Source organism: Emydura macquarii, unplaced genomic scaffold (genome assembly GCF_026122565.2).
Source record: "Emydura macquarii macquarii isolate MOO-44397 ecotype Brisbane River unplaced genomic scaffold, CSIRO-AGI_Emac_v2 contig_1390, whole genome shotgun sequence".
Lineage (NCBI taxonomy): Eukaryota > Metazoa > Chordata > Testudines > Chelidae > Emydura > Emydura macquarii.
Genome location: NW_027131527.1, coordinates 21,669,195 through 21,689,074, shown reverse-complemented (window position 1 = coordinate 21,689,074; position 19,880 = coordinate 21,669,195). Strand labels below are relative to the sequence as shown.

General features: G+C 40.6%; 1 protein-coding gene across 1 annotated transcript in view; it reads left to right on the top strand.

The window, feature by feature from the left end:
• PLCE1 (phospholipase C epsilon 1) overlaps positions 1-19,880 on the top strand; it is a 285,725-nt gene that overhangs the window by 218,891 nt on the left and 46,954 nt on the right. The window contains exons 9-19 of the mRNA XM_067552848.1: positions 206-388; positions 1,329-1,446; positions 1,865-2,027; positions 11,817-11,939; positions 12,033-12,169; positions 12,947-13,185; positions 14,117-14,178; positions 14,268-14,433; positions 16,775-16,882; positions 17,648-17,764; positions 17,846-18,004. Of these exons, the coding sequence (XP_067408949.1) occupies positions 206-388; positions 1,329-1,446; positions 1,865-2,027; positions 11,817-11,939; positions 12,033-12,169; positions 12,947-13,185; positions 14,117-14,178; positions 14,268-14,433; positions 16,775-16,882; positions 17,648-17,764; positions 17,846-18,004 (1,575 nt within the window). The remainder of the gene's footprint in view (positions 1-205; positions 389-1,328; positions 1,447-1,864; positions 2,028-11,816; positions 11,940-12,032; positions 12,170-12,946; positions 13,186-14,116; positions 14,179-14,267; positions 14,434-16,774; positions 16,883-17,647; positions 17,765-17,845; positions 18,005-19,880) is intronic.

The window sequence follows — 19,880 nt, the reverse complement described above, 5'->3', positions numbered from 1 at the left end:
CAATAAGTACAACAAAACAAACAGCAATACTTTTACTATAAGTAGAAGCCATAAGTAAAAGTTGCTTTGCTTTTGATGTTCCATGTTTCATTGATTTATAGTGGATGTCTTCACTACTGTTTCAGAAAATAAAAGGTTGAGTCCTTCTTCAATACTGTACCTAGTCCTTTTTTTTTTTTTTTTGTAATACTGAACATTTTTGTAGGAGGATGGCAGGTTTGAAGGCCCAACTTTGGCTCAGGCTGTTGAACTGTTTGGAGGCAGACGCTGGAGTGCCAGGAACACAAGTACAGGGGCCCTGACCAAAAGCACTGAGAAACCCAGTGTGCAGAGAAACAACACTCTGGGAATAAGCACAGCCAAGAAAAAGAAGAAAGTACTCATGAGGGTAAACTATTTTGCTATTTATGTACTAATCCTGTTACCTAGCTAATTTAAGCTATTTATAATACAGTTTATGTATAGCTAACTATGTATTCCGAACCAGAGAAAAGAACGGTATATAATAATACAGTGGTTATAACTTTAAAACTATGTTAACTTCAATGGCAGTTCCTTGGTTTATTATTTATTTAGAAGTGGCTAATTTTTCCTCATACACAGGGAGGCCCAAGATTTTGGGGGACAGCATGTAGAACAATGGGGTGCAGATTGGTTGAGACCTTTAGCTGGTACCTTCTTATAAATGTTAAATCATAATAATCATATGCAAAGTAACAGCATCCTTTCCTGAATAACTGGAACCCCATTCTCATCTCTGTGTACACAAAACACCACCACAACCCTGCGCTGCCTCAAGTTTGAAGCAGTTGTATCTTGTGCTTTCTGGTCAGCAGCCCTTCAGGGCTGTTTCAGCAGTCAAAAATCAGCTGAGCACAGGAGTTGCCCAGCCACATGTTCTTTTTCCTGGACATACATCCTTTGCACAAGTGGCCAGGAGAGGGGTCATGTAGGAACAGTTATGGCAGCTCTACGCTACCTAAAGTTTCCTCAAGGAGCCAGATGCACCTGCTTTAGGATTGTTTTGTGCCAGTGGAATAATGCAAAGCCAACCGGAGCGCTCTAGAAAATCAAGGGCATTATGGTGTTCTGTGTGATGTCATACTGAGCTGACAGAGTTCCCACACCCCTTTGTGTAACTTTCATGACACTTAAATTACCTCTTTTCTTTCTAGAGTGATGGTGGCAACTATCAGCATTTAGAGACGTCTTAAGTGTTTAATGTAGAATAACTAATTCATGCCCAATTTTTATCATTCAGAAAAAATAATATAGGATGAAATAAGTAACATTTTAAAGATGTTTATGACAATGTTCATTGTTTCCAGGGTGAAAGTGGAGATGCTACTGATGATGAGATGGTAACTCGTAAGACAAAGAGTTATAAAGAATATCGTAATAGAAGTGGTTCAGATCCTCAAGACATTGATGAACAAGAAGAATCAGGTAGATATAATAATAGGTCCATTCAGTGGGGTTTTTTAAATGATTTTGACATAGCTATTGATGGGTGAAATGTTACAGTGAGCAAAAGTTTCAATCTGCTTTATTCTATACAAAAATAATAATAGTTCTTTGTTCATTAATAGGAAGTTAAGCCAGACACACATACTTGTGGTGTGATAGTGTTTTACATTAATGTGTACTGTTGTCTATGATTGCTTTTTCAATGAATTTTTATAATAAACACTATAATTATTAACTTTATAGTGCTAACAACACCTAATATTCATAAAAATATTGTTCAAGATATATTTTTGAGTGGTACAGAACAAATTTAGAAACTCTTCAGGGTTTTACTCAGTTTCATTCAGTGATGTACAGAAATGATGCTAGTGTTATAAAATTTTGTTTTCTTTCATAGATCAGAATATTGTGATTAGTGCCTCTACCTCTAACACTCTGCCATCTAGAAGAACTCATTCTCTGACTGCATCTGGATCTCCTAGCTTAGCACCTGGGGCATCTTCACCAGTCAGACCAGTCTCCTCTCCTATAATGTCATCTTCAAGCAAGAGTCAGTCTAGGTAAGGTCAAAATCAGTACTTTACTTTTAAAAAAATCTGATTGTTCATGTTATAAGTAATGATTGAAGTGCTATCCTAGATGCATATAAGTCTGGAGCTTACCTTTTCCAGCTCTTAGATATTCCAGATCATCTGCACAGACTTGGGTCACAGATGCCCCATGTGTGTAACTGTCATCAACTGTAGTATTTCAGCTGTGTAAACAGTTGGATAGGTGCTTTGCACAAGTTAGTTCAGCCTCAAGGAGCTTAAATCTGCACTAGGATTTCTGGTGGAAATTGCACTGTTTTCCAAGCAAATCATAGGGATATTTTTGGAAACCTTGCCTTTCCCACAGACCCTCCCTCCTTTTTTACCTGCATTACTTTTCAGTCCTATACTGAGTGCAGCAGATCATGCTTGTGAGTGTGAAGTGGCATGGTGTGCTACCATGCATTCATTCATTATTATTATTTATTATTTATTTTATCGTATCATAGGCATGCATGGCACTTTACAGACACACAAGACAACAAAGTCCCTGCCATGGCGACCTTCCAGTCTAAATTAGACAGATAACACAATGAATAGTGTAGGTAGGGACGATAGGGAAGGAGGGAAAGACAACAGTAAACAGCATGAAAAAATCATTGCTGGTATCTATAGTGCAAAGCTGGCTGCTTTTGCCTCGAATGCCACTTTCTCAGGCCCTTTTTGTTCTCTTTACATACAGTGTGCAGTTCTTCACTCCATCATGCAAAATCAAGGGATGTATACATCACAATAAGATTCATCTCCACTACCTGGTTTTCATGTTACATTTTTCAAAAAGGCTATAACAAATTTAGTTCACAGTAAATTAAAAAAGCATCACAAATTGATGCCACAGTAGTTGCTTCCAAATTTTGAAAACCTATATTACGTTTAATTTCATTAGCCAAAATAGTTGATGTTCTCTCTGTGTAGAGCACCTGAAACTCTGTAATATTCTAATTTGGCATTAATTTGGCACTGTTGACTGCAGACTTTTTGTATTGTAGCATTCCACAGTTCCATACTCACTTTGGGCTAAATCCTGAGAGGTGCTAAGAACTCATAACTCCTGCTGACTTTAGTGACTCAAGTAGGTGTTCAACACTTCTCAATATTTTGGGTGAGATTCTGTGCTGTGCCTCTAAGGCTATGTCTACACAACAATGTAAGCCTAGGGTCAGTGAGACTCAAATCAGCTGACCCATGTCATTTTAATCCTAGGTTAAGGATTTTCTGACTCATGCTTGAACCTAGGCCTCTGGTCAAAGTCAAAGTAAACATATCCCAAATTGCCTACCACCCACCCCCTCATGTTGACACTTTAGCCCTAGGAACGTGATGCACTGTGGGAAAACACTACTTCCCACCGTTTCCTAACTGTGGTGGTGCTATTGATAGGACTTAGGTGCCCATAAGAAGCACATAAATACATAAACTGCTTAATTAGCTCCTTTGGTGGCCGTTTCAGTAGAATGGCTGCAGTTTGCGAAGGCTCTATACTGAAATACCATCAAATTTGAGAATTGGGCTCTCCATCTCTAAGCTGAGTCATTTTGGTAGAAAATGCCCATGTGCACTTGTTCTGAGGATAATTAGGGCATCAATCTCTTCATCTGTCAAACTATTAACTGTTAAAATGGGATGTTCCATGATGATGATTTTGTCTGTTTGTTTTTTTATTTATTTTTGTCTGTTTGTTTTGAAGTGTGACATAAAATGTTGGTTTCAGAGTTAAAACACACATGCATCCCTGCCTGGCTGCTGCCGGCTACAGAGTGGTGAAGTGCGTCCCCAAGGCGTGGGGTGCAGTGTGCTCCATCACCTCCCATGGATCCCTTAACTTTGTATAGGGCCAAATGCTGGAGTCCTGGTTTCACTCCTTGCTCAGATATAAGTCTTATTTCCTTCAACAGGAATACTCACATGAATGAGGCAAGCATGATTTGATCCTGTGTATTATCTTTATAGGGTTGAGAACCATCTCCGATAGCTCACTCTCCTGGGCTAAAGAAAACCTTACTTTCTCTGAATAGTATTCTTATTTTACTTTTTCCTGTCCAGTATTCTTATTACTAATTACTTGACCAAAGTGCTCGAGGCAGGGGGGAGGGTTGGTTCAAACATATTAAATAGAAATTTAACATGGATATAAAAGCTGGGGTTCTTTTCCAAATAAAGTATCAAAGCCACAGTGACCCAAGGGGGTATGGAAAAGTCATGTAACTAAGTCATTCAGCCCCATTTCCTAGTCCTCCTTCTATCTGCTTCATGACTGCCAAAATCCTGGCTCTGTGTGGTTATGGGAACTATGTTTTAAACCTGAAAATCAATTCAGCTTAGAGCTGGATTAGCTGCCACTGAAACGTCAGAATGCCAATCAGATGTTGCTACCCAGCTGGCAAAATGCCATCAACATGTTTTTAATTCCTTTTTCTCATTTAAGCTGGGTTTCTTTTTTGCTTCAGTCAAAGGAAGTATATCCTGAGGATCCCTTATCCCTTCTCCTGCTGTGCCCGAGGAGGTAGGGATAAGGGATCCCTGGGAGACTGCAGGAAAGTTGGGGCTGGCTTCCACTCACTGCCCTCACACTATATTATGCTCAGATGCCCCTGCTCACACAGTCTAAGGGAGGGCACAGAGGATCAAGGGCTGGAGAACGGAGCAGATGTCAAGTGACTGCCTTGCAGGGATGGGGCGTGGCAGAGTGCCTGTCTCACCATGGCCGGGGAGCAAATGGGAGCCATCCCCAAAACTTCACCGCAGTGAGGAGTCGGAGCTGCCGCCACTGCTGCTGCGGGAGGCTGTGGGGAAGTTTTGGTGCTGGCTCCCACTCACTGCCCTGACAATGCATGTGATCCAGGTGCCCCTGCACACACAGTGTCAAGGAGGGCAGGTGAAGGGGCCAGGAGCAAGGTCCAGATAGCAGAGCAGGGACCAAGTGGCTGCCCTGCCAGGAAGGGGCATGGTAGAGCTCCTGGCTTATCCCAGCCACGGAGAGATGATCCCCAACAATTCCACCTGTCAGCTTTGCTCCCTGCTCCGGGCAAACTCTGCACAGCAGCAAGGAGGAGCCACCGTCACCAAAAGAGAAGAAGGAACCAGGCAGTAATGGCTCTTCTGGCCGCTATGCTGTCTTCCTGCAGCACTGCTCCTCTGGGAACAGGAACTCTGGGATATATCTGGAGAATTTCTGGGACCTGAGTCAAGTTGGGGCCACGTGCACACAGAAAAGGAATAGGGCTCAGAGTGTAGGTCCCAGCTTAACATGGGCTCAGACCCTGCAGCCCTGCAAGGTCCTAGGACCTGGGTCTGAGCCCTAGGTTAGCACTTTCACTGTGTGGATGCAAGGGGGTTTGCCTTGAGCCTAGGCTTAAATTGCTATATAGACATACTCTAAGAGGCTCAGCACAAAACTCGCAGCTCAAGAAGGGAGCCAGGGGACTGTAGGTCCTCCTGATCCTGATCTACTGCAGGAGCTAGAGGCCCCCAGTGTAACTTAGACAGCCCTGGGGTCCTAAGTTACGGCAGCCTTTGCCTTTGTCGTTCTGTGGGTTGCTGTTTGCTACAGCTCTGCCCTGATACACCTCCTCTGCCATTCCTGTCCCCAGCATGCCATTTATGCCCGAGGTCATGAGGGGGTCCTTGGGAGGAAGCATTATATCAGTATCTGCATTAGGGAAATCTCCCTGCAAGCAGAATAAGGGCTTTTAGGACTCCTTTATCCTGCTCTGACTTTTTTGCCTCTCATAAAGGAATCAGAGCAGGGGTGAGGATTTTACTTTTATCCTTTAGATCCCTTACTTGTTCTGAAATGTGTTTGCCAGTTTCCATATACATGGATGCATTTCACATGCTAAGGGAAATAGATATACGCAGTATATATTGTTATACAACATGATGAGAAATGGCAATATTACAATAAGGTGTATCCAGCTTCACTTGTGTTTTTTCCTCTGAAGTACTGTAAATACCATGTTATGCTCACAGTTACCATGAGCCTGCCAATTTTACTGCTAGCATCACATATGAAGATACCTGAATTTTTAAGATGGAGGATACAGACTTCTAATTCTGCTTTTATTTCTGGACCGTGTTTAACGTGAACATCACAAATAACAGTACCTGACCAGTTAGTTATTTTGATGACTCCATTCAGGCTGAAAGTTCAAAATGGAATGAAGACATTTAAAACAAAAGGAAACAGTGTGAGGAGGATCTGCTATTAAGTATCACTGTTATACATTTTAAAGAATAAGTTTCTCTATTATAGGTACTTTCCAAGAACATATTATGGGAGAAATAGCTATTTAGGGGTCCAGTCCCATGGAGCTCTGAGCAGCCTTAATTCCCATTGATGTTTCATTCTATGTTCGGGAGCCTGGAGACTTTTGCTGTGTCTTTCTTAGTTATTGTCTGACAAAAATGTTATGAATGACAGTCAAGAAGTTACACACCATGTCAGTACTTGGTATAGTAGTGCCAAACAAAATGAAAATTACTAACCAAAGCAGGTGGGTGGATTTTTTCGGAGACATAACAGGCCAAATTCTGCTTTCACTTGCATCTTTGCAAAGTCCATGGACTCATCTTGGGTAAATTAGGAGGAATCTGACCAAATATATTTTATACCCTCATAGCAAGTCTTTTAGTGCCCTCAATTCCTATGGACATCTGAAATTCTATGATGGACTAGATAGTTTCAAAGTTATATACTTGAAAATTGTGGAGTGTTGAGTCAGATAGTAGCAAAGAACCAAATGCATATGATGGGCCAAATTAAGATTGTATTCAGTGGAGCTGAAATCCATCTTCTCGGACTGTGGCTGACTTTGCTTTTCTGTCCTTACAGCATATATTGTGAGCCAGTAACTCAGAATATAGAGAAATAAAATAACAATAATCCAGTATAAATTATTAGTTCTTCTTCTTCTTCATCTTCCCGATACCCCATCAACTGGGGTCGGGTCATCGTTCCAGCATCAGCCATCTTCCTTTGTCCGAGGTTGCACTACGGCTTACCGTGTTTGATGCAATCCATCTCTCACTTCCTCAGCTTTCCTCATGGTCTCTTTTTTACTGCCTCCTTCTCCCATGCTGTCTTCACCAGGTCCCCTTCATTCATCCTCTGCATGTGTCCAAACCAGCAAAGTTGTGCTTCCTGGATTTTGTAATCCACATCAAGAATTTTGACTTCCATCCTAATACTTTCATTTCAGAATCTCTGTCTGCATGTAATTCCTTTTATGGCATGAATACATCTCATCTCAAACACTTTTAGGCATTTTGAACCTGCCATTTCTTTGTAGTGCATGCTTCTGCACCACACAGCATTGTGGAGTACAGCATTGTTCTGGTTAATTGTGTTTTCAGTCTCAGGGGCATACATTTGTCATACAGTGCCCCTGAGATGTTATTCCACACTCTTCCAGAACTCCCCTTTCTGTACTGTACCTCAGGGTCAAGCTTGCCATCTTCCATGACTCAGCCACCAAGGTACTCGAACTGGTCAGTCTGGGTTTAGTTTCACTCCATTAATCTCTATGTCCAGTTTCCCTGTGGCACCCAGATGACATCAATCTTAGTCACACTTATTTTCATCCCATGCCATCTTAGTTGGTCATATTACTGGCTTACTATTTCCTGTAGATCTTCTTCTGAGGATGCCCTTATTGCTGTATCGTCTGCATATAGCAGCTTCTCGCCTTTCTGATTGGGATCTTCCTGCTGACATAGTCCAGCAATATGATAAACAACAGCAAACTTAGGGACGACCCCTAGTGCAGTACGATTTTCACTGCAGAAGGACTTGTCATTCCAAAACATATTCAGATCTCTGTTTTAGGTAATCTATATAGGGCATTCACCATAGTTATTAAATCCTCAAACATTCCATATTTCTTCAGCATTGGATGAGCATCCTTCCGTCCACTTTATCGTTTGCTTTTTCTAGATTTATAAAAGCCCAGAAGTTATCTAGTACAAGTTAATATTAGTGACTTATTCTGCAACACACTGAATGGCCCCAATCATGATACCAATACTTACAATTACAATTATACAATATAATACTATATTGTAATATATATATATATATAAAATATTACAGTTATAGAGCGTTTGTGAGGATTAACTAATGTCTGTAAAGTGCTTTGTAAACCTGAAGCATTGTGGCCCTGATATGCAGGTAGGTTGTGCTAGGTGCTGTATAAACAGTAGGAAGACGCAGTCCCTGCTCAGAAGAGTTTATGATGTAAAAGGACCAAAAGACAGACAAAGGGTGGGGCAAGGTTTACAACATCAAGCAAAATGATCCAGATGATACTGGGAATATATCTGGTTGATGTCATTTTTTTTCTGTTTTAAAATTTATTAATTTTTTAAAATTTACTTACATTATTGTGTGAGCAGGATTGAAACTAGGGGGGAATGGCACAAAAGGACTGAGTAAATACAAGAAGTGGAATGGGGGAAAAGAGATAGTAATGGAGAAGGAAAAAAGAATGGATAGAAGCAGGGAAAAGACAGTCAGTTAAATTGGCAATGGAAGAACAGTAAGGGAAAGGGATAGGAGAAAGTCAAGCCAGGTGGGTCAGAGGAGCCCAGATTGGTCTCTTTCTGCTCTATTACTGCTGTTTTAGTCTGCTGCTGAGGAAGTCCCTGCTGCTGTTGGTGGCAGGATTCATAGATATATAGGTTAATAGATCATAAGACTAGAAGGGACCATTTTGATTGTCTAGTTTGACCTGCTGCATAACAAAGGCCATAGGATATCTCTGAATGTACTCCTGTTTTAGAGAAACATCCAGTCTTGATTTTAAAATTGTCTGTGATGGAGAATACCTCATGATCTTTTGTAAATTATTCCAGTGGTAATTACCTTCACTGTTAAAATATGCCTTATTTCTAGTCTGATTTTTTTCTAGTTTCAACTTTCATCCATGGGATCTTGTTTTATCTTTTTCAGCTAGATTGTAGAGCTCTCTCTTCTCAAATTTTTCTTCCCCATGTAGGTACGTATAGACTGTGATCAGGTCACCTCTTAACATTCTTTTGGATAAGATAAATAGAGTGAGCTCTTTGAGTCTTTCACCATAAGGCATGTTTTCCAAGCCTTTATTCATTCTTGTGGCTATTCTCTAAATCCTCCCCACTTTTTCGACATTCTTCTGGAATTGTGGACACCAGAACTGGACACAGTATTCCAGTAGTGGTTGCACCAGTGCTAACTACAGAGGTAATATAACCTTTCTACTCCTACTCAATGTTCTCCTGTTTATACCTCCAAGGATCACATTAGCTCTTTTGGCCACAATGTTGACCTGGAAGCTCATGTTCAGCTGATTATCCATTATGATTCCCAAGTCTTTTCAGATCACTGCTTCCGTAATAAGAGTCCCTATCCTATAAATATGGCTTGCATTCTTGGTTTCTGTATATGTACATTTACAGTTGGCCTTATTCAAGCACATATGGTTTGCTTGAGCCCATCTTACCTAGAGATCCAGATTACTTTGTACCAGTGACTGTCCTCTTCATTATTTAGCTCTACCCCAATCTCTGTGGCCTCCGCAAACTTTATTAGTAATGATTTTATATTTTCTCTATTGGTAAAAATGTTAAATAGTATTGGGCCAAGAAGTGATCTCTGTGGAACCCAACTAGAAATTTTCCCACTCAGTGATGATTTCCCATTTACAATTCAATTTTGAAACATATCAGTTAGCCAATTTTAATCCATTGAATGTGTGCCATACTGATTTTGTATTGTTCTAGTTTCCTAATTAAAATGTTGAGAGGGAGCAAATCAAATACCTTACAAAAGACTAAAGTATATTACATCAACATTATTACCATCATCAATCAAACTTGTAATCTCATCAAAAAGAGATGTCTAGTTAGTTTGACATCATATTTCCCATAAGCCCAGGTTGATTGATATTAATTATATTACCCTTCTTTAATTCTTTATTCATCAAGACCCATCTCAACCATTCCATAATTTTGCCCGGGATTGATTTAAAGGTGACAGGCCTGTACTTAATCAGGTAATCCTGTTTACCCTTTTAAAATATTGGAACAACATTAATTTTCTTCCAGTCCTCTGGAACTTCCCCACGGTTCCAAGACTAATTGAAAATCATCAGTTACAGCCCAGAGAACTTCTTGGCCAGCTATTTTAAGATTCTTGGATGTAAGTTATGTGGACCAGCTGAGTTAAAAATATCTAACTTTAGTAACTGCTGTTCAACATCCTCTTGAGTTACTGTTGGAATGGAAAATATTTTATCATCATCATATGATAGCAATATAGCATGTGAATTTTTCACAGATACAGAATGGAAATATTTATTAAACACTTCTGCCTTTTTTTGACCATAGATATCTCCTTATGTCCTTTTGCTTCCTTTATCAATTTTCTTCAACGCCTAACTTCTAATCTGTATTAATTGCTAGCAACTTCCCATTTTTTCCATTTGTTATATATTGGGATATTTTATTATTATTTTTGTATAGCTGTTTTCACATTCCCTCTAAGCCAGGTAGTTTTTTAATCAATGTAGCATTCTTTCTCAGTTGTTAGATTCTGGGTTTTAGGCATCTAGTAATATGCTCTTAAACGGTTCCCAATTGACATTCACATTTTTCTGTTTGAATTCTTTCTCCCAGCTGATTTGGTTCATAATTGTTTTCAGCTTGTGAAACTGGCCTTTTTAAAGCACCAGCTTTATACATAATGTTTGTTTGTATGTTTATTTGTTTATATGTTTATACGTTACTGGTTTTGATTCTGTTTGTACATAATAAAATACAATCAAGTCACGATCACTTACAACTAAGCAATCACTAAATTTTAGTATTGTGATCGTTCCTCAATTCACACTCAGGAGTTCTGCTCTGCTTTCACATCCCTTAATCTGTGTGGGTGAAGGAGAGAAGCCTCTGAGACCTTGTTCCTTTGAGGACGAGGATGCTCCAAATGGTAATTCTTCTTTACTAGAGACTAGGCTTGAATGGAAAAGTGGGGCAACCATGGCTTAGCTTCTCTCTGTGACATTGCTGATCTTCTTGGCTGCTTCTGTGGACTGGCTCCATCCCTAGAAAGTTCTGCTCTGTTCCCTCAATTCCATGTGACTGGGGAAATACAAGGAGGCTAAAGCCCCCGGAGGGAGGGGGAGGTGTTGCCTGCTGGATCAGCCTACAGGGGGCCCTCTACTGGGCATCTCCCTGCCTCACTTGTGCACCCAGTGGTTGGAGATGTCCAAATGTGTGACACATTTATTTCCTGAACATAATCCAGTCGGAATCATTTATTTATTATGCTAGCATTATCCCTTAAGGAATTCTGTACGTTTTCAGCATATTTCCCATTTTAATTGTCTTGCTGGGAAAATACTAAAAGCAAACTGCTCATGATCCTCATAAACTTTTAGACTTCACGCTACAGTAATAGTAGGATTATTTTGTTAAGTGGAAAAATGAGAACACATTGGATGCTTCCATGCATGGAAAAGTTTTGAGTAGAATTTCTTTTTTATTTACTTTGGCAAAGTTTGCAGTGTTCTTTAGGGGCATGAGTGACCGGTATGAAATACAGAATCAAAGTACAAACTCTGATTGCATCTACTATGAAGTATTGTTTTTGTTTCCTTCTTTCAAATATTGATAATAATATATTAAAGAAAGCCTAGAATAGACCTTTAGTGCAATGCTGCCTAATATTTCACAATCAGTGGAAGTTAAATGTAAGAAAATAACAGCAATCTCATTTTGTTTTAGTACTTGGAGCAGCAGTAGCTGGCATGGCCGAGTTAAAGGAGGATTGAAGGGATTTCAGAACTTCATGGTTTCTGATAGTAATATGAGTTTTGTTGAGTTTGTAGAGCTCTTCAAGTCTTTCAGGTAAAATCTATTTGACTAATTGCATTCATCACATTAAAGTTGGTAAAAATCTACTTAAAAAAAGCACGAAGTGAACTTTCTTCTGTATCCTAGTGTTCGAAGCCGCAAGGATCTTAAAGACCTCTTTGATGTCTATGCTGTACCCTGCAATCGATCAGGTTCTGATTCTACTCCACTTTATACTAATCTGAAAATTGATGAGAACACCAGTGGACTCCAGTCTGATTTAGGTTTGTTAAATTTCATTTCCTCAAGAAAATAAAACTTTAGAGAACTGAATGATTTTAATTATTGGCATTTTAAAACAAATCCTACTGAAGTGGGGGCAGAATCAGGCTTACAATTGACCGTGATTTACAACCTTAACTAAAGGGTCAGTCCTTCTTAGTGTATGCACAATGTGCCTCAGGTGGCACGTGACCAGGATTCATCACTGAATTTGATCCGCTGGTTGGATCATTAGCTTCCCCCGCTTAGACTCCATACCAACAGCTCATCACATTCCATCCATACACTATTGGCTTAACTAATTTTAAGAAGTTTAACAAATTCAGAAAATTTTATTTCACATAAGATTTACCAAAAGTGCATTATTTTTCTTTCCTGAAATTGTCATTAAACTTCATATAAAAAAATTCTTTCCAAAAATGAGAGGAACTACCTTTGAAGATTATATACATGAAATACATGTTTCAGAATGAAAACTTCATGTATGGTCAAGTCAATAATATAGGGCCAAATCCTGAAGAACTCGCTCAACTCATATTAAAGAAAGAGTCCTGCTGATGTTAATAGGAATCTTGTATGACTAAGTCTTGGCAAAGAATTTCAGGATTTGATCCATAGTGATTGAAAACTCTGATATTTTTCCTTTTGGTTCCTTTGAATAATTCAGTGTAATATGAACAATAGAATAATGCAGTATAATGCTCGTCTAATTTAATTAAACATCTCCAGGTGATAAAATGAAATTCTTCAAATATTTATGTTCTTATTTTATCTTTTAGATTTATTGACCAGGAATGTCTCAGATCTGGGTTTGTTCATTAGGAGTAGACAGCAACTATCAGAAAACCAGAGACAGATATCTGATGCCATTGCTGCTGCTAGTATTGTAACGAATGGTACTGGCGTAGAAAGCACATCACTGGGAATATTTGGAGTGGGCATTCAGCAACTCAGTGACTTCTTAGTGAATTGCCAAGGAGAACACTGCACCTATGATGAAATCCTCAGTATTATCCAGGTCTGTAATACAAACATTTTGCAGTGCATCTATTCATTCTATAGGGATTTTTGTTTTCTCCATTTTTTTTCCCTGCCCGTATTCTTTCTCTGTCCAGTCTCCAGAATAGTACCTGCTATGTCACCTATGTGGAGACTGGATTTCCTCCTTTGGAGCCAAAGCTATTCCCTCAGTTTGCATGAAACTGCTCTAAATACACTGTACCCAATAGTCTATGAAATCAGTGTTTCATATCTAAAATGTGTTTTACCTTCACTGGATATGGACAAAATGATCTGAGTTTAGTTTTGTATCCATTATGTGTTATAAAAATATAATGATTAGCTATCATAATGTAAATTTGAGTCCTTTTTATATTTGTCTAATGTAATTCAAAATTAAGTCTGTACTCTATTGAGTAACAAAACGGTCAAAACATTTTGAACAGTTCAAATGTCAGGCAAGTGTGTGCAATATACATTTACAGCAGGGTTCAAAAATCAGGACTTCTAGGGGAACTTCACAGTGACACGTCATAATTCTGTTACAATTTTTTTTATACAAGTTGATGTGTTGTTGAACACTGGTAAATGCAAATAGTTGTTTTCCTTTTAGATGATGGCACTGAATATTATATATAAGCATAGCAGGTAAGAAGAGAATGCATGATTTTAAACAATAATCTAGATCCACATTCTACATTTGTAAACTCTGCTACATTATTAATTTTATATATTTATTTAGTGACTTTGATAACTTCTATACTACTATCAGTATAGAGAAGACACTTCTGAATTATATTCAGACTACATAAATACGGTTTTCAAATATCAGCTCATTAGTTTGATATACAAATTACATTGTAAAAACTAAATTAAAGCCTTTTACCTAAAGCATGTGATACATATTTCCTGTGATCAAAATTCTGTCATTCTCTTACTGCTTCTTACAGAAGTTTGAACCCAGTGTCAATATGTGCCAGCAGGGGCTACTGTCATTTGAAGGATTTGCAAGGTAATTAGCATGAAGTTAACATACATGTGATGTTATTTGTGTGCATTTTGCTAAATATTCGTCACAAACTATCATTTCTGCACTTTTAGGTTTTTGATGGATAAAGACAATTTTGCCTCAAAAAATGATGAGTCACAAGAGAATGTTGAAGAGTTACAACTACCACTGTCATATTATTATATTGCATCTTCACACAATACGTACCTCACAGGCCATCAGCTTAAAGGAGAATCCTCAGTAGAGCTTTACAGCCAGGTATACGGAGTTAGATCATTGCATAGTTTTCAGCATGAACTTGTTTGTTTAACTAATAAGTCACAGGAAACATGGCCTTTTTGCTTTGAAACCCCAAATGTTCTAAGCCCCTGCTTGTAAAATGTAGGAAAACATGATGTGTGGGAAAGTTGCCTGTGTGCACAGTTGTGCTCAAATGCTTTTTCTAAGGCAAAAAAATGGGTTTAGTTTGAGGTTCACAGCATTTAGACACAAGTCATTCTGACCTAACTTACTAAAATTAGACTTTCCCACAGGAAAGACTGATCTAATATGTTAGTTCATTTAAATGTCAAAAACACCATTCAGAAATTGTACATTGTACTGAAAAGACAAATTTCTAATGAAAACATCACTCTTGACGATATGCTTCTAGGAATACTATACTGTTTATCAGACCCTGTGTCTGATTGATGACAAACCTGGAAAGACTGATTTCTCTATGAGTTTTGGATCAATATTTTTGATATGTGTATTCAACAAATGTTACAGAAAACATCAAACTTCGTGTAACTAGGATTTTTATTATTCACCTTGTTAAAGAGAAATCCATTCAAGTGTGAGAGGCTCACACAAGGTCCTTCAGCCCTTTGTGTATACGTTTGGGGGGTGGAGATGTGGACTGTGTGTGAGGAAGCCCTGAGTAAAGTGGCTGCATAGTGGTACTGTGGAGTAGGTTTCTGTGACCAGCCTCACACAGGATGACAGTGTGGAGTGCAAGAGGGGAGGTAGGATAGGGATCCATTGTCCCTAACACCCAAAGTGATGTGGAAGAACTACAGGCACTCTTCCAGCAGCCGATAGGCTAAAATAATAGTCCATTATGAGATGGAAATACTATTGCAGCCCTGTGTCCCTTCAACTGTCTAAGGCTTTGAACAGGACAAGTGAATCCTAATCGTAATCGTATATGTACTTTATCTGAAGTTATGTTGATTCCAGAAAGCTTTATTTGCAATAAAAAGTTGTAGCCCAGAAAGCGCTCTTGCAGTTGCCTTCCTCCATCCTGGAGAAAACATCTGTGTCACTTATCCACTTGTTTCTGCAGGCAGGAATGTGTAAATATTTCTCTCCCCGCATAAGCCCGTGGCCCTTTCAGAGCCACATTTTGCAATTGTGATAGGGTGTCTTGGCCTTATGGGCTGGAGAGCCTGAGGGCCCCCAGGCTCTCCAGCCCTGATTACTTAAGAGGCAAACCTGGGTTGGATCAGGTGATTCTTACGAAGGGCAGCGAATGGCTGCAGAGATGGGGGAAGTGTAGGGAATGGCAGGCAGGCAGGGTTTTGCAGTTATTACCCTGATACCTGTGGAATTTGGAAGCCAGAGAGGTAAGGTTCCAGCCAAGTAGGGTCTGGGGGTGGCCTACTTAAGCAGGAAAGGCTCTAGGCAGGAAGACCTGGTAATAGGGTGACTTGGAGTGAGTGAGCGAGCAGGCTGGGAGCTAATAGGCTGGCTGAGAGTGAGCAGACTCCAGCAGAAAGACCTAGAACGTGGAGTTTCCCTACTGAGAGTATATCTACTCAGCAGAAAAAGACTCATGGCAGTGAGTTGCGGAACCTGGTTCAACTGAAACCCCAGGGAGGATGAAGGGTCTCAGACCATGGGCTCCAGCCCGAGCCCGAATACCTACACTGTGATTTTTTGCTCTATAACACAAGACCAGGTCAGTTGACCTGGGCTCTGAAACTTGCTACAGTGGTGGTGGTTTAGTTTTTTTTGTTTTTTTCTTTCCTGTGTAGTTGTACCCTGAGACTACAGGCAGAAAAAGCCTGGGAGTGACTGGACAAGGGTAAAACTGATGGGCTGTTGTTTCAGACTTCGAGTTTTATTTTGGAGATTTATTTATGTGAATAAACTCGAACCTGTTAGAAGGGTGATGAATGGGCCAGAAAGCCCTATGTAGAGTATGTTTAAGAAGACTTTTGAGGGAGAAATTGTTAACAGGGCATCATAGAGGTACCCTTGGACATGAGGGACTGCATGGAAGGCAGCTGACCCCACTACAGCAACCAAATTCCCATTCTCTCTGCCTCCAGCAGCAGTGCTGGTAGCTTCTGAACTTTGCTCTGTTTCTAATGGGAACCTTTCTGTTTAATTCTTGGTTTCTAATTTCTTCCCTTTCCAGTTCTCTGTCAATCTGTTGAATCCAACTTCTTGGACACTAGCTTCCATGATTTCCTTTCGCACCACAATAAAGTAGCTTTCATGGACAGCCTCCTCCAGCTACTTCCCCAAGCTGCCATTTAGCACTGCTGTCCTTCTTTTCTCTTTGTTTTTGTACAGTTGCTGTTCATATGGAATCTGTTATTCATTTGTGTTACAGGTTCTCTTACAAGGCTGTAGGAGTGTGGAATTAGACTGCTGGGATGGTGATGATGGCATGCCCATCATTTATCATGGACATACACTCACTACTAAGATCCCTTTTAAGGTATATTGACAATTTGATGCAGAAAATAGAAATTAATTAAAGAATTTTAATAAATTGTTCACGTGTATGAAGATGCCAGTTTAATGAAGCAATAATTATGCTTCTAAAACAAAAAAAACTCACTAAAGGTATGTCTGCACTGCAGTTAGACACCCACGGCAGGCCTGTGCCAGCTGAGGTGAGCTTGTTGTGGGGCTCAGGCTAAAGGGGCTGTTTAACTGCAATGTGTTTCAGTTTGGGCTGCAGCCTGAGCTCTGGGACCCTCCCACCTCACAAGGTCCTAGACTCCTAAAGCACAGGCTCCAGCCTGCGAGTATATCTACACTGTACAAATGGGAGCGTGCTTCCCAGTGTGAATAGACAGACACACACTGGCATTGCTCAAGCTAGCTCACTAAAAATAGCAGAGTAGCCAGGGGTAGCATGGGCGGCAGGTTGGGCTAGCCACGTGAGTACAAACACACCTGGACTCCAGGTATGTACTCAGATGACTAGGCCAAACCACCACCCATGCAACCCCAGCTACACTGCTATTTTTACTGTGCTGGCTCAACTAAAGTTAGCATGTGTCTGTCTACCTGTGCTGAGAAGCACAATCCCCGATGCAGTGCAGATAATCATACATGAGTTAGCAGCAGACAGTATAAAGTCATATTGTATTTTGAATCATGGAATCAAAACTCAGAAATAATCAGCTATAAATATTTATGGTTTTTAAATTAGAGAACTCTAACTTTTATAACATTTACACTTTGGTTCTTATAGGACGTCATTGAAGCTATTGATCGCAATGCCTTTATCAGCTCTGATATGCCAATCATTATATCTATAGAGAACCACTGTTCATTGCCTCAGCAACGCAAGATGGCTGACATTTTTAAGGTAAGTCATAGTATATTATATTATTCAACGTGCATGGCTAGGGATTATGTTTTGATATCTCTTGTAATCTCAATATTTCAGAATGTATTTGAAGATAAACTGGTAACTAAGTTTTTATTTGAGAGTGACTTCTCTGATGATCCAATGCTCCCTTCACCGGACCAACTTGGAAGAAAAGTGCTGCTTAAAAACAAAAAGCTGAAAGCCCATCAAACTCCAGTGGATATTTTAAAACAAAAGGTAAATTATTTCCCTAACAAACATTTTGAGATGTAAATTGTGGTTTGGAAAAAAGCAATAGTAGTTAAAATTTTACCATTTTAATGTGGACAACAGAACCAGATTAATGCACACTAATGGCTGGGAAACCTTTTGTGGATTATATATCTACAGAATATTAATATATAAAATAAATATATAATCACAAAAATACTTTATTTCTTTTTACACGTGTATTTTAGTTTTAATTGTGATACTTTGTAGTATTCTAATAAACACAACGTAGTATATTTGATAAAAGTAATATAGTCTTACCATGAGAGTGAGCAGACTCCAGCAGAAAGACCTAGAACGTGGAGTTTCCCTACTGAGAGTATATCTACTCAGCAGAAAAAGACTCATGGCACCGGGTGCTGCGGTGCCGAGCCGGGCTGTCGAGGGATGATGGTGTCGTTGTCCCTCGAGAGCTCCTCGACCGTCCACGGTCCCGTGGCGTCGAGGAGCTGGACTCGGTGCCGGAGCTGGGAAGGGAGCCCGTACTCTCAACCCTCCGCGACTGTTTGGGGGGAGACTTCGACTCCTGTCTCCTCCACCCACCGGGTCCACCCATTACGGGCTTACCCCGAGACACAAGTCCCAACCTCAGCCGAGGGTGGGATGGAGGCGTGGGCAGGCCCATGAGGGCGCGTGCCACGGCGAACGCCTCCGGCGTCGACGGCCCCTGCAAGGGCTCTGCCCCACTCCGGGGAGTTGGGGAGGGCTCCTCACATGGAGATGCCGGTGCCAGAGAAGCCTCGACGGCACGTGGCTGGGGCATCTCCGGACTCCCCCGGTGCCGGGTCGGCGGTGCAGAGGAGTCCCGGCACGCTGTCTCCTTGCGGCGCTTCGGTGCCGGCCCCTTGGATGATGATGTTGGTGCCGGCGGAGCGCTCCGCACCGAGGAGACACTCGGTGCCGCAGATGACCGCGCTGGCTCGGAGTCCAGACGTAGAGCGGACTCCATCAATATTGCCTTCAGCCGCGCCTCTCTCTCCTTCTGGGTCCGCGGCTTGAAGGCACTGCAGATTTTACATCTGTCCCTGCGGTGCTGCTCCCCGAGGCATCGGAGGCAGCGTGAGTGAGGATCACTCACAGGCACCGGCTTAGCACATTCGGTGCAAGGCTTGAAACCTGTTGAGCCAGGCATGGCCCAACGCAGAGAGAACCCCTGAGGGTTTTCCAAACTATCTAACTAACTGAAAACGATTTGTAGAACAAGAGCTAAGGGTTTGCGACTTGCAAGCAAGAGACAAAGTTCCAACAACTGTCAATGGGCGGAAAGAAGGAACTGGGGGCTGGTGGGGTTGGCAGTGCCCTATGTACCGCGACATGGGCGCGGGACTCCAGGGGGCGCCTGAGCCGACCCTACCGGGACTGCTAAGGGCAAAAAAGTTCCGGGAAACTGTGCACGGAGTGCACACACACCTAAATGGGAATGGATATGAGCAATCACTCGAAGATAGAACCATAGTTAACACTAAACAAACCATTTAGGGAGGCAGGACTAGTTTATGTCCCTCAGAGTTTTGGAGCTTCTGTACACGGGAAAATTTAATCAGTTAAACCATTATAGTTAAACCACTAATTCCTTGTGTGGACACACATTCCAGAATAAGAGTGTTTTTTGGATTTTTTTTTTTTTTGCTTTGTTTAAACTGCTTCCAAAGCAACATAAATGAAACCAGAAAAAAGTACTCTTATTTTGGACTAACAGTGACCACATGGGGATTTATATCTGTGTAACTATAGATGTTTAAATTCACGTTTCATTTTTTACTCGTATAACTTTCCCATGTAGACAAGTCCTTAGAATGGCTGTTTTTCTTCCTTTATAAACAGGAAACTGAACAGATATCAT